Source organism: Enhydra lutris, unplaced genomic scaffold (genome assembly GCF_002288905.1).
Source record: "Enhydra lutris kenyoni isolate GAN:26980312 unplaced genomic scaffold, ASM228890v2 scaffoldscaffold4, whole genome shotgun sequence".
Taxonomy (NCBI): Eukaryota; Metazoa; Chordata; class Mammalia; order Carnivora; family Mustelidae; genus Enhydra; species Enhydra lutris.
In genome coordinates, this window is record NW_019154088.1 from 56,131,443 (window position 1) to 56,146,851 (window position 15,409).

The window sequence follows — 15,409 nt, forward strand, 5'->3', positions numbered from 1 at the left end:
AAAGTTTAAAAACAAACATCAAATACTCTTAGGGAAACGATTAGTTAAACCACTGGCAGATTTGATTTGAGAGCACTGGCTTTTTGAACTTATCTTTGACTTTGAAATCTAAAAATGTTCCTTTAAGATCTAATCCCAAATGTTAAGTTCTAGATAAATTAATAATTAATATGATTCTTTTTCAAGTAAAAAACAACTTCACAACTATTTGTTTGGTGCCACGTGTGTGTCAGACAATGGGAAGGAGCTAGAGATGTGAAGTTCTAAATCCTGCCCTTGAAGGAATTAAGGAGATAAAAATGGAAATGTGGGGTTTCCCCTCATCTTTTAAGTATGACATTGTCAAGTAGTGACTTTTTTCTTTTTCTTAGAGACTGCTGTATTACAGAAGAGGATGTGACTTTCAGAATAATCCTGAATGAGAAGGATGAGTCCAGATGTGCCTCTACTGAATGATTACAAACAGGACTTCTTTCTGAAGCGCTTTCCGCAGACTGTTCTTGGAGGCCCTCGGTTCAAATTAGGCTATTGCGCCCCTCCTTACATATATGTTAATCAAACTGTCCTTTTTCTGATGCCATGGGTTTGGGGTGGATTAGGAACACTCTTGTATCAGTTGGGCATTTTGGAAGACTATTACACAGCAGCTCTTTCAGGTGGACTAATGCTTTTTGCTGCAATTATCATCCAGTTCACAAGTTTATATGCCAGAAACAAATCCGTGACAGTAGAGAGAATGCTAACTACAGATATCTTAGCAGAGGAAGATGAACATGACTTTACAAGTTGTGCTGGCACTGAGACTATCAAATTTCTAATTCCTGGCAAGAAATATATAGCCAATACAGTTCTTCATTCTTTTCTTGCTGGGTTAATGTGTGGTCTTGGAACATGGTATCTGCTCCCAAACAGAATATCCCTGCTGTATGGCAGTACAGGAGGTACTGTTCTGCTGTTTGTCTTTGGATGGATGACATTATGTATAGGAGAATATTCATTAATTGTAAACACAGCTGCAGAGACTGCGACTTTCCAAACCCAGGATACTTACGAAATCACTCCTCTTATGAGACCTCTTTATATTTTTTTGTTTGTTTCTGTAGATCTTACACACAGGTAATAAGCTGTCAGATACTTTATAACTTGCTTTTTTGTTGTTGTTGTTTTTAAAGATTTTATTTATTTATTTGACAGAGACACAGTGAGAAAGGGAACAGAAGCAGGGGAAGTAGGAGAGGGAGAAGCAGGCTTCCCGCAGAGCAGGGAGCCCAATGCAGGGCTTGATCCCAGGACCCTTGGATCATGAAATGAGCTGAAGGCAGACACTTAACAAATGAGCCACCCAGGAGCCCCTGCTCACTTTGTTTTTAAGCATACAGAGTATGAGCCCATCATTAGTATTAAAAAAAATGAACCTATGAATTGAAAGTCATCAAGACCAAACCACTGGATGATAGGTTTTTCTGATGATTAATCTCTTAGAAGTAATCTCTGTTAAACATTCATACCAAAGCAGTAATTAAACCTTATTGAAAAGTAAAAAGAAAACCCTTTATAAGGTAAGATAAATAAACAAAATTTTAGTTCTGTGTTTCATTTTCAATAACAAGCTATGAATCTATAACATAGCCTGGCTGAGACCTATGAAAAGAGATGGAACTTTCCTATGAGGGTCTAGTGAAGAATTAAAAATTTATATACATAAATATTATGTACAGATTGGGTGAATTTAAGATAAATAACTTTTTTTAAAGATCTTATTTATTTATTTGACAGAGATTACAAGTAGGCAGAGAGGCCGGCAGAGAGAGAGCGGAAGCAGGCTCCCCACCGAGCAGAGAGCCCAACGAGGGGCTCGATCCCAGAACCCTGGGATCATGACCTGAACCGAAGGCAGAGGCTTTACCCCACTGAGCCACCCAGGCGCCCCAACATTTCTAATTTGTAGAAATATTAATATTAATATTAACTATGTAGAAGGGATGTTGATTCTTTTTTTATTTGCTATAGTAGAAAAATAGAACACAGAGTTGTTAAACAAAATTGTTTACCAAAATGTTTATAAATTGTTGGATAACCCCCTTTGCTTACCTTTTCTAAATCTGACTTTTATTTCTGTTTCTGTAGCTTGCAGCTTTCTCTTTCACAGGTTCCTGTGTGGGTAGAAATGTATAGACACGTAATGAACTGAATTTTATGTCCCCCTCAAATTCATATGTTAAAGCCCTTATCTCAATGGTGTTTGGAGATAGGATCTTTGGGAGGTAATTAGGAAAATGAGGGTGGGGCCCTGATCTGATGGGATTAGTACTCTTTTAAGATGAAACGCAGGAGAGCTTGATCTCTCTCCCTCTCCACTGTCTGAGGATACAGTGAGAAGGCTGCTGTCTGAAAACCAGGGAGAGAGTTCTCAGCAGAATCTGACCATGCTGGCAATGCTAATCTTGGACTTCCAGCCTCCATTGGTATTTTATTGTGACAGCCCAAGCTGATTAAGACAGATTTTGATACCAAGAGGTGGGTTCCTCCTGTAACAGATACCTAAAAATGTGGAAGTGGCTTTGAAATTGGGTAATAGATAGAGGCTGGAAGACTTTTGAGGTGCATGCTTGAAATATGTACTTACAGGCATTTCTGGTGAGGTCTTAGAAATGAGAACCTGTTATTGGAAACTGGAGGAGACGTGATTCTTATTATTAAGTGGCACAAAACTTGGCCGAACCACTTTCTAATGTTTTGTGGAAAGTAGAACTTGAGAGTGATGTAATTGGATATAGAGGTGAGGAGATTGCTAAGCAACTGGTTGAAAGAAGAGTTTGGTTCCTCCTGACTGCTTATATGAAAGGAGAAATGAACTGAAGAAGGAATTGATAAGCAAAAATGAACCAGAACTTGAACGTTTGGAAAATTTTTGGCCTATACATATTGCAAAAAAAATGAGAAAGCATGTTCTGAAGTGAGCACCAAGAGTGTGACTGGACTACCACTAAATTAAGAGTTTATGGGGTTGTATGAACAAAATACTGTCAGTTTCAACAGAAACTGAAAAAGGACCTTTCCTCTGAAAAGGGTCAGAGACAAGATGAAATAAACTAAGGCTGTTAGACTTCTTAGATTTGACAGGTGTTTAAGAAGAGGAAAAAATGACCCCAAAAGTAATTCAGAGATTGTCAGGGTTACTTTCTTGGTTTCAACAAACTAAAAGCTGGAGGCTTTGGGGCTGGTACTGCCCTGCAGAGCCTTGGGGGTAGGACCCCCACCTGGAGCTGTTTGAGGCCTGGAAGGCAGAGTATGAAATGAAAGAAGATTCTTTCCCAGCCTTGGGATCTAATGGAATTTGCCTTGCTAGATTTTGGACTTCTTTGGAGCATGCCACCCCTTCCTTCTTTCCTTCTTCTCCCTTTGGGAATAAGAATGTCTATTCTGGGGCTGTCATGCCATTTTATTTTGGAAGCACATAAATTATCTGATTTCACAGGTTCACAGCTAGAGAGGGATTTTGGCTCAGGTTGGGGTGTACCTTGAGTCTCAACCTGTGTCTGATTTAGATGGTAGACAAACTTTGGACTTTAGAGTTGATGCTGGAATTTTTTAAGACTGTTGGGATGGGATGCATATATTTTGCACGTAAGAAGAATATGAATTTGGGAGACTGGGGTGGAATATTAAGGAATAAACGTATGTGCCCCCTCAAAATTCATATGTTGAAGCCCTAACCCCCAATATGATAGATTTGGAGATGGGGGTCTTTGAAAGGTAGTTGGGTTATCAGGGTGGTCCTATTCTAATGGGATTGGTACCATTATAAGAAGAGAGACCAGAGAGCTTGATATCTTTCTCTCCACCATGTAAGGATGCAGTGACAAGTTGGCTATCTGGAAGCCTTGAGGAGTGTTCTTACCAGAACCCAACCGTGGTGGCAATTTGATCTTCCTGCCTCTAGAACTATGAGAAATAAACTTCTATTGTTTAAGCCACCTGGTCTGTGGTATTTTGTTTTGGCAGCCTAAAATAAGACAAGACATTTAAAAAATATTTAACCAGTTTTTGTACTGAAACTGAACTATTCTTAGGGGACCATTTGCTATTCCCTAAATCTTAATCTCTTCTAGTTGTGCTACATTTATGAACCAGAGGACACTATAATATCCTTGTTCTTCATCTAATCACGTATGTAAGGGGAGAATTAGTTTATGGGAAATCCATTTATAATTGGTCTGCTAGTTATTAGCCATAAAATATACTACAGTTAAATACTTGGTTTTGAAAAGTTGGCAGTAAATTTGAGTTTCAGTATATATATATATACATTCGTCCCCTTCTAAAATATTTAAGTTTATAAGATTATTTTAAGAATTTAGGTTCTTGAGTTACTGTCTCACTGTGCTATTTTTGAGATCAGAAATTATATACCTGCCTATAGTACATCTTTGCATTTAAAATGATGTCCTGAGTTCTTTAATTTTTAAAAAAATATGTTAATTCATAATTTGGTTACCTTGACCTTCTGCATTACTTATTTCTAAATGAAAGAGTGTAAATTTTTTTTACTGATTCTAGTAGGATTTAATATACAGTTTTAATGTTTGCAGTTCGATCATTACAAAGAGTTTTTTTTTTCAACTTAAAGAAGACAAAAGCCTGCCCAAATCTATTTTTATAGAAAAAGATGACATATTTATGCAGAACAATTACCTCCCACTTGACTTACGATGTACCATATGTAGGCTAATTGAATTTAAATAAAAAAAAAAGAAATTTGGTCAGCAAAATAATCAAGATGATCTTTATATAGTAGCTATGATACTGCAAGTAAATAATGTATGAAATGTGTACACTGTGCAAGTTTGGACAGTTGTCAAATATATCAAATTGTGTCTTAATTTTATTTCAGAGAATGTAAAAGTTGAAGAGACAAGCCTCACAGTATAATAATATTATACTCTTTCTCTTTCCCCATTCTTTATTTTACCCACTACACTTGTATATTAACAATTTTAAATATTTTTTTCTGTGCTTTTTTATTAAGGACAAGTGTTAAACCCATAGTTCTTAGTTCATAGACTCTCAGGAATTGTTTCAATGAATGATGCATATTTATGTTATCTTAACCACTATAAACATCTTTTTTCTGGGCATGTGGATCTTAGTGAGTATATAGAATTTGAAATATTTTTATGGTTGTTAGATTCAAAGTTTTTTTCTTGAGGGCTTAGATATTTTGCTTTAGAAAATTCATGTTACATATCAGAAATATAATTTAAACATATTTTCCATATAAAAGACTTAACCACAATAATCATATTATTTAGTAGGAGTCATACAGGAAAGTGATCATAATGTTTGGTTGCTTAAATTACATATGCTTGTATTTCTGTATGATACTCTTGTATATAAATAGATTTTCTATGTCATTGCTTAAGAACAAAAAGATTTGGGGAGGTTAAATCAAATTTGGGTAAAATATTTCCTGAATATATATTATTTTTACACAAAACTTACTATCCTTGATATATTAGGAAGAGAAATGTTAACGGTCTTTAAGAAGAAAAATAACTACAGATCTGCATGTTTTCCTTGACCTTCCTGCAGTTTATTGTGTGTGGTTTGATTTTCCTTTTTGGTACTTGAGTATTTTCTTCCCAGAATGAAATGTATTTTAAAACTACATTGCAGAAAGTATTGTCCTCTAATTTAGCATCACATTGTTAACCTTGTATTCATTAATTCTCTCCTTATAAAAATTTGAAGGACATACATTATGAGACAGAGTGCATTAGCTGACATAGTCCTGATATCTGTGTGAGCAAACACATTATGTCATTATTATAGCCATAGTTGCTATACATTTGCTTCTGGGCTATTAACATACACTTAAGTGGGTAATTATTACAGAAGGTGCCTTCTCCTTGACTTTGATTCCTAGCAGCTCAGGTATTCAAGTATAATTATGCTATAAGTTTTGAGATTTAGTTTTCTTTTTTGCAAGTTATTTTTAGAACATTGTAAATATTAGGACATTATTGGTTTCCAGACAAAGTGTTTGGTCAGCTTTATTCCAAAAATACTAGTAATATATTGATAGTGCTTATTCTTCTATGCTTTAAGTTTTTATTAAATTATTTAAACCATATAATATTATATTTGGGTAACTGGTAAATGCTATGCCAGGAACCAATTTTTCCACTTTATAGAGCCATCTCTAACTTATTAGATTGTATTTTACAAATTTGTATTCTCAGATCCATACCACTATTTGTATAAAATGAAAACAATATTATAAATGCTAGTTAAGTTCCCAGGCTAACCCACAGAGATACATTCATGACCGAATGTTGCTGACTTCTGATATTAATTATACTGACCTTAAATTCTGGGACCTAAGGTCAAGACAGTTATGGGGGTGAGGATGGAGTAGGAGAACAAGAAGAGTACTCTTTGCTAGCTACTAATGGTTAAGAACATCAATAAGGTTTGGCTTTCCCAGAGTTATAATTTTAAATTAGAAAATTTTAAACTCTGAAGAATCATTGGTAGAATTTCAGGCAATGTAGTTTAGATAATTAAGGATGAAATATTTTTACTCTGGTCTCAGTTCAGTTTTATAAATCCCTAAATTCAATTTTATTTAGTAAATTGGTTTTAATTACTTCTTCCTTCTTTCCACATTTGAATCCACATATTTTCTAAGTGCTAATCTCATACACAATTGAGTAGGGACAGTTGCTGATAAGGGGGAAGGACAATGGTCACAATTTATAAATGTTGCTCTTTCGCAGTTTGGGACTAGGATCTTTTTGTAAATGTTCCTTTGTTTCAGGGAGTGGGTTGCATGTGTTGTTTTGTTTTTCCGGGGAAGATCCTCTTTTGTATATTATTTGGTATGATTTAAATGTTTCCTTTTTCTTACAGGTTTTTGGTAAATATACCAGCTCTAGAACAAGTGAATCAGATTTTACACATCTTATTTATATTTTTACCCTTTCTGTGGGCACTAGGGACTCTGCCCCCACCTGACTCACTTTTCTTATGGGCGATGGAGCAGGTTTTAGAGTTTGGCCTTGGAGGCTCATCTATGTCAACACACCTCCGGTAATTATTTTAAATATTAAAGTTCTATGTAATTTATTCTTAAAGTGCAATCTTTCTTTTCGAGCAAATCTTTTTTTCTTTTTCTCTGCAGGTTGTTAATAATGTTCATCATTTCTGCTGGAACAGCTGTAACATCGTATTTCATTCCCAGCACTGTTGGTGTGGTTCTTTTCATGACTGGACTTGGGTTCTTACTGAGTCTTAACCTAAGTGACATGTGTCTTGTCTTCAAACACAGTGTGACTAGACACAGAGTTGGAACCAAATCTGAGGCTTTACCCAGTGGTTCAGAAAAACAGTTTACGTGGAAGGAGTGCCTTTTCTACATCATCATATTAGTCTTGGCTCTCATAGAAACTAGTCTGCTGCATCATTTTGCTGGTTTCTCACAGATTTCCAAAAACAGTCCTCAGGCTGTTGTTGGCTATGTTTTGATGATATTGCTTATAATACTGTGGATACTTAGAGAAATTCAAAGTGTCTGTATCTTTGGAATTTTCCGAAACCCTTTCTATCCAAAGGATGTGCGAACTGTGACTTTATTCTTAGAAAAGCGAACAAGGCTTGTGAAGATTGGTGTTGTCAGACGGATTTTGCTAAATCTAGGTAGGAAGATAAAAGCTACTAACTTTGTGTTATATCTAGGAAGTATACAAAAATATGGAATTCCCATGTTTTTGCAATATACAACATACAGGCATTTATTTGTTTATATTTTGGTTTGTTTATTAGTTTTTTCAGTTAACTGCTAAAATGTGCTCATAAAAATCATTAACCAAAATAATTAAATTTGTCTCCTTTTTTTTGTTTGTCCTAGTATCACCCTTTGCTATGATAGCATTTCTTTCATTGGACAGTTCCTTACAAGGGCTCCACTCTGTGTCTGTCTCCATTGGATTCACAAGAGCTTTTAGAATGGTAATCCTTATAAGCACTTAATAGTATTTTTGTACTGCTAAGTTTAATTGCAGTTTTGTTTATTCTGACAGTTTACTTAAATTTATCAAATTCTACTTGATAAAGTGGATAATTTGTGTACCGCAGGTATGGCAGCATACAGAAAATGCTTTATTGGAGACAGTCATTGTATCAGTAGTACACTTGTTGATCTCCAGTACAGATGTGTGGTGGAACAGAAGTGTGGATACAGGAATCAGACTCTTAATAGTAAGCATATGTTTTATTAGCTTTATTGAGATATAGTTCACATACCATAAAATCATCTACTTACACGTTTCAGCAGTAGGCATCACTACAGTCTAATTTTAAACCATTTTCAACATCGTAAGAAGAAACCTCATGCACATTAATGTCCTTCCCTATTTCTACCCTCCATCCTTCCCACCCCCCACTCCAGCCCCAGAAACCATTTATACACATTTGGTTTCTCTGGTTGATTTATTTATCAGATGATGGATTTTTAGGTTGTTTTCACTTTTTGACTATTATGAATAATGCTGCTGTGAACATTTGTGTACATGCTTTTGGACATTTATTTTTTGGACATATGTTTTCATTTCTCTTAAGTATCTAGGACTGGAATTTCAATTCATAGTAGGTCTATGTTTAACACTTCAAGATACTGCCAAACATTTTCCCAAGGTGATAGTACCATTTTACGTTCCCACCAACAATATCATGAGGATTTCTCTATATCCATACCAATACTTATTATCTGACTTTTTCATTCTGATGGGTGCAAACTGCTATCTCATTGTAATTTTGATTTGCATTCCTTAAATGCTAATTATGCATCTTTTCATAAATTTATTGGCCATTTGTGTATTTTTTTGGAGAAATGTCTATTCTGATCCTTTGTCCATTTTATGTGGCTTGCCCTTTTGTTGTTGAGTTTAAGAGTTCTTTATATATTCTGGATACAAGTTCCTTGACATATATGATAAACAAAAATTTTCTCCCATTCTGTAGGCTTTCTCCTTGATAATATCCTTTGAAGCAAAAAAAAATTTTAATTTTGCTGAAGTTCAATTTATTTCTTTGTTCTTTTGTCACTTGAATTGTTGGGATCATTCTAATAAACACTGCCTATTCCCAAATCATAGAGATTTACTGTGTTTTCTTCTAAGAGTTTTACAGTTAAAACTATAACTCCTACAGTTGGGTCTATGATCTACTTTGAGCTTATTTTTGCACATGATATGAGGTAGGATTCCAAATCCATTCTTTTATGTATGGATATACAATTGTTCCAGCACCATCTATTGAAAGAACTATCCTTCCCTCAATGACTTTTCTTGGCACCCTGGTCAAAAATCAAATGACAAATGTAAGAGTTTATTATTTCTGGACCCACAGTTCTTTTCCATTTATCTATATGTCTGTCTTTATGCCAGTACTATCCCATCTTTATTACTATACTTTGTAGTAGGTTTTGAAATCAGGAAGTATGAGTCTTCCCACTTTGTTGTTCTTTTTCAAGATTGTTTTGACTCTTCCAGTGCCCCTCCATTATGATGTAAATATTAGTTTCAGCTTTTAAGTTTTAGCAAGAAGGCATCTGAAACTTTGGTAGAGATTACCTTGAATGTGTAGATCAATTTGGGGAGTATTGACATCTTAAAAAATATTAATTCTTCCCATCCATCAATATGATGTGTATTTATATTTTTTTAAGATCTTTATTTCAGGGGCGCCTGGGTGGCTCAGTGGGTTAAGCCACTGCCTTCGGCTCGGGTCATGATCTCAGGGTCCTGGGATCGAGCCCCGCATCGGGCTCTCTGCTCAGCGAGGAGCCTGCTTCCTCCTCTCTCTCTGCCTGCCTCTCTGCCTGCTTGTGATCTCTGTCTGTCAAATAAATAAATAAAATCTTAAAAAAAAAAAAAGAACTTTATTTCAACAATGTTTTGTAGTTTTCAGTGTCGTAAGTCTTAACGCTTTTACTAAATTTTTCCTAAGTATATTATTCTTTTTGATGATTTAAATAAGAGTTGTTTTCTTAATTCATTTTTTGGCTTGTTTACTGCTAGAGTAGAGAATACAATTAATTTTTTAAAAATATTAATCTTGTGTCCTAAAACCTCATTTCCATGAGTTCTGGTAGATTTTTAGTGGATTTTTTAAAGACATTCTGTATATAAGATCACATCATCTGCAAATTAGAAATAGTAGAGATATTTTTACTTCTTTCTTTTCAATCTAGATGTCTTTCCTCTGTTTTTCTTACCTACTTGCCCTGGCCAGAACCTCCTGTATAATGTCAAAGAGAAGAGTGGACATCTTATGAGAAAAGCAGTCAGTCTTTATCCATTAAGTTGATGTCAATTTTTTACTGTTAGATATGACATCAGTTATTGTAGATGTTCCTTTTTTTTTTTTTTTAAGAAACTTTTTTTTAAGGTTTTTTATTGTCAGAGAGAGAGAGAGTGATCAAGCACACAAATAGGGTGACCAGCAGGCAGAGGGAGAAGCAGTCATGATCCTAGGGTCCTCGGACCAAGTCCTGCATTGGGCTCCTCACTCAGCGGGACTTGGTCCCAGGACCCTGGGATCATGACTTGAGCCAAAGGCAGAAGCTAAGCTGACTGAGCCACCCAGGTGACCCTAGTATAGATGTTCTTTATCAGGTTGAGGAAGTTCCCTTCTATTTCTGGTTAGTCTTTTTATCATTAAGGGTGTTGGATTTTGCCTGATGTATTTTCTGTGTCTATTGAAATGGTCATGTGGTTTTGCCCTTTAATTTGTTAACATGGAATAATATGTTGATTTCTGGTTGTTAAACCAACCTTGCATTCTAGGAATAAATCCCATTTGGTTATAGTGTATAATCCTGCTTATATGTCGCAGGATTTGGTTGACTAGTATTTTCGTGTGGTTGATATTTATATGTATCTGTTGCTTTCTTTTATTGTCATGTCTTTGGTTTAGATATCAAAATAGCACTGACTCATAGAATGATTTAGGAATTCCATACTAATTATTCTTAAATGTTTGATCATATTTAAATATTTTGCGGTATGTAGTATTTTGTAATATGGAAGGCATCTGAGCCTCAGCTTTTCTCTGAGTAGCTTTTAAATTACAAATTCAATTTCCTTAATTTTTATATGTCTATTCAGTTTTTATATTTCTTTTCGAGTTGTTTTATGTTTTTCTAGGAACTTGTTTGTTTCATTTAAGTGATCAAATTTATCAGCATACAGTTCATAGTATTCTCTTATTGTCCTAATTTTTTTCTGTAAGATTTCTATAAGGTAAAGTTATCTCTTTCATTCCTGATTTTAATAATTTGAGTCTTCTCTGTTTTATTCTTGGTCAGTGTAGCTAAAGGTTTGTCCATTTTATTGATCTCAAAAAAACCAGCTTTTGGTTTCATTGATTTTCTTGATTATTTTTATATTCTCTATTTTTTTTCATTTCTGCCCTAATATTTATTATTTCCTTTCTTCTGCTTACTTGAGGTTCAGTTTGTGCTTTGTTTTCTAGTTTCCTAAGGTGAAAGATTATCTTACTGGTTTAAGATCTTCTATATAGGCATTTAAAGCTAGCTATAAATTGCCCTCTGAGCGCTGTTTTAGCTGAATCACAAGTTTTGGTATGTTGTTTTTGTTTCATTCATCTCAAAATGTTTTCTCATTTTTTTGTGTGATGTCTTCTTTGACCCCTTGGTTACTTAGCAATGTATCTTTTAATATTTTTTTTTGGTAGGATTTTATTTTTAAGTAATCTCTACACCTAACTTGCAATCCCAAGAACAAGAGTTACATACTCAACCAACTGAGCCAGCCAGGCACCCCAGCATTGTGTCTTTTAATTTCAAGATTCCTTTATTATTTTTTTTATTTCTATTGTTGATCAAATTCTGTTTTGTTAAAGAACATACTTTGCATGATTTGTATGAACATACTTGTATGATTTCAATCTACTAAGGTTTGTCTTATGACTTCTGTTTATCTGTATAATACTCTCTAAAATAAGAATGAATTAAGGATAGTTACTTAACTATTTACCACTTCCGGTTCTTATGACCTAACAAGCGTGTAATGCAAAAAGTTAGTCAACTTTAAGCTATCCTAGCACTCTGTTTGTCCTCTTTGTTATTACTTTTTTCCTAAGGGAGCCCAAACTTTTAAAAATGTAGACTCATTTACTACTTGTGGGGTTGGAGAAAATCACAACAAAGAATCTCATATAAGGGCTATTTCCACAAAAATATTGTAGCAATAATAAAATTATACAGTTTTCCTTATGTGACCTTGAAAATTCATAAAGTCTTTGAGAATAAAAGAAAGATTTTTACATCTCTACAGGTTGGCATCATGCGTGATCGTCTGATTCAGTTCATCTCTAAGCTGCAATTTGCTGTGACTGTACTTTTGGCATCGTGGACTGAGAAAAAACGTCGAAAGTCAACCACCACTTTATGTATTCTCAACATTGTCTTCTCTCCATTTGTGTTGGTCTTCCTCATTTTCTCTACACTACTCTCCTCTCCCTTACTCCCCCTCTTCACCCTTCCTTTGTTCTTGGTGGGCTTTCCCCGACCTGTTCAGATTTGGCCAGGAGCAGTGGGCACTGCGGCCTGCGTGTGCGCAGACACGGTGTACTACGACCAGATGGTCCCAGGTCTGACCACTGCACTGCAGGCTGCAATGGCAGCTGGAAGTTTAGGTAAGTAAATGCTTTTGCTTAAAAAATCCTCACTGATATCTTTAAAATACAAAAAAAAAAAAAAAGGACATACAAAAGAAGTCTTTTGATTCAACCATTATATAGATTCTTTTTTTTTTTTTTTAAGATTTTACTTATTTATTTGTCAGAGAGAGAGAGATCACAAGTAGGCAGAGAGGCAGGCAGAGACAGAGGGAGAAGCAGGTTCCCTGCTGAGCAAGGAGCCCGATATGGGACTCGATCCCAGGACACTGGGATCATGACCTGAGCCGAAGGCAGCCGCTTAACCAACTGAGCCACCCAGGCATCCCCTATTATATAGATTCTAATACTGTGATATATGGCAGAAGGACTAACTATGAAATAGAAGTATATCTCTTGCTCCTTATTTTGAGGTAAATAAAGTCATAAAAATAGTAAGGGGAAATTTCATTAAGGTGACTTGACATTTTTTAAAAAAATATTTTCTTGGATAAAATCAGGCTATAGTCCCACTACTTAACCATGAAAACACCTTATCCTCCAAAATTTCCATGAATTTATAGTGAGTTCACATCAAGTAGATGCAATGGTTTAGATCCATAAATAGTAAAAACTAGCTTTCCATAATACAAGATTGAAGGGCTTAAGGGAGTTTGTTAGGATCTTGTTAGTTACTGTATGGCAATGTAAACAGTCTGACAAGGTTTCAGGGCAAGATAACAAAAGCAGTGGTCAATGATCAGTAGCCTCCCAAAGTGAAGTACTATGGAAGTATCAGCAAGAAAAAAAATTTTTATGAGGATGAACTAATTTTATGAGTTAATGCTTTCATTGTACACTTAACTACAAATTCAACTATATTGTGCTTCTCAAGGTTCTCAAGGTTGGTTTTAGATAAGGCCCAAGCTGATGACCGTAGTGTGCTGTCTCCTATCGTATGCCTTAGCCTTTGAATCTTGTTTTAGAAATATCCAGTGACATCTTGGCAAACTGATTCCAGGCAGCATAATAATTTCAAATTAGAATTTTAATGAAATACCTACTTGGATTGAACTTTTCTAATTATTTGTTACCTAAATTTGGGAGATAATTTAGGAAAAACTTTATAGTACAAATTTTTTAATGAATAATCATTTTTCTCTCTCAAAGAAAATATTCTACACTTTTCATCTTTTCATCCAGTTTTAATTAAGGTTTATCATATAATATTATACCACTTATAAAAATACCTGTGAGGTTTGACTCACATCTAAAGTAATAAATACCTAAGGTAGAAATTATACTTTATTATGGAATCAGTTACACTCAGCCAAGAATTGTGTCATAAAGTTTCTCTGGGGGGGAGGGGAACAATGAGATAACATTTCACACACATCTGGTTGACAGAAACGTAAAAGTCTGACATTACCAAGTATTGGCTAGGGTATGAAGAATAGAAACTTTCACACCCTACTAGAAGGGAATATAAATTCGTATAACCACCTTGAAGAGTAAACTAATAGTCTATAGTAAAGGTGTACGTATCCCATGACCTAGGGATTCACTTTTAGATTCCATAATTCTAATTAGATTCTGATTCTAGAGAAACTTTTGTACATGTGTTTTGGGGGTTCCCCAAGCCCATATCCAGGTTTGATGATTCACTGAGAGGACTTGCAGAGCTCAATATATATTTGTACTCATAGCTAAGATTTATTATAGCAAAATAATGCAGAACAAAATCAATGAAGAGAATAGTTACATGGGGTAAATCATGGTGCAGGCTTCCAGATGTCCTCTCCCGATGGAATCATTCAGAACATGCTTAATTCCCCAGTCACACATTGTCACAACCTGTGTGATACGGTGACTACCAGGGAAGCTTATTTGAGACTCAGTGCCTGGGGCTTTTATTGGGGTGTGGTCATGAGGGCCACCCTCTGCCTAGCATGTACCAAGATTCCAGACTCCTAGAAAGAAAACAGGTGTTCAGTATAAACTGTATTGTTTTTACAAACTGTTTAGACACAATGACACTCTTACTTATCAAGGAGGATGGTGAGAATTCTCCAGAAACGCAAGTCCCCATTGCCAGCCATCAGACAGCTTTGCAAGCAGGACTTTCAAAGGGTAACAGTTATTTCTGCTATGTTAACTCTTTACTGTACAGCACATAGCGTAAGCAGACTAGCACAAAGGTAATCCCTGCAGTATTATTTATGATAGAGAAAAATTAGAAATATATGGAATGTGTTTATAAATGGGAAATGAATGTTCAAATTTAGCTGTATTCATACAGTGAATTCTCAACTGTAGGTGCAAATGACTTGAACTATTTGCAGTCAACATGGGCAGATCTCAGAAACATAATGTTAAGAGAAAACTAATTTTTTAAAGTTTTTATACAGTGTGGTAGTAGCATTTTATGTAAATTTTTAACACCACAAAACATTTTTATATGTGTGTTTATAAAAAAATGTCCAAAATGCTTTAAATAAATAATGTGAAGTTGGCTTTTATATACTTTTATATTTAATACTTTTCTACTTTTCCTACTGTAGTTAGGATTTTATATAGCAGGTTCTAATTTGTTTCTCTGGAAAATATATCCTTGAATTTTTATGTATTACCTATAGATTTTCTCTTTTAACTGTTCCTGTTCCTATCAAAAGCTTAATTTAATGCCCCCTGATAGGCAATGAATAATTGTTTCTATTACATAAAGAGA

General features: G+C 34.9%; 1 protein-coding gene across 1 annotated transcript in view; it reads left to right on the top strand.

The window, feature by feature from the left end:
* LOC111140676 (pecanex homolog 4) overlaps positions 1-15,409 on the top strand; it is a 42,752-nt gene that overhangs the window by 11,471 nt on the left and 15,872 nt on the right. Inside the window, exons 2-7 of the mRNA XM_022492888.1 lie at positions 372-1,116; positions 6,913-7,092; positions 7,184-7,698; positions 7,910-8,010; positions 8,137-8,259; positions 12,360-12,720. Coding sequence (XP_022348596.1) covers positions 419-1,116; positions 6,913-7,092; positions 7,184-7,698; positions 7,910-8,010; positions 8,137-8,259; positions 12,360-12,720 — 1,978 coding nt within the window. The 5' untranslated portion in view covers positions 372-418. The remainder of the gene's footprint in view (positions 1-371; positions 1,117-6,912; positions 7,093-7,183; positions 7,699-7,909; positions 8,011-8,136; positions 8,260-12,359; positions 12,721-15,409) is intronic.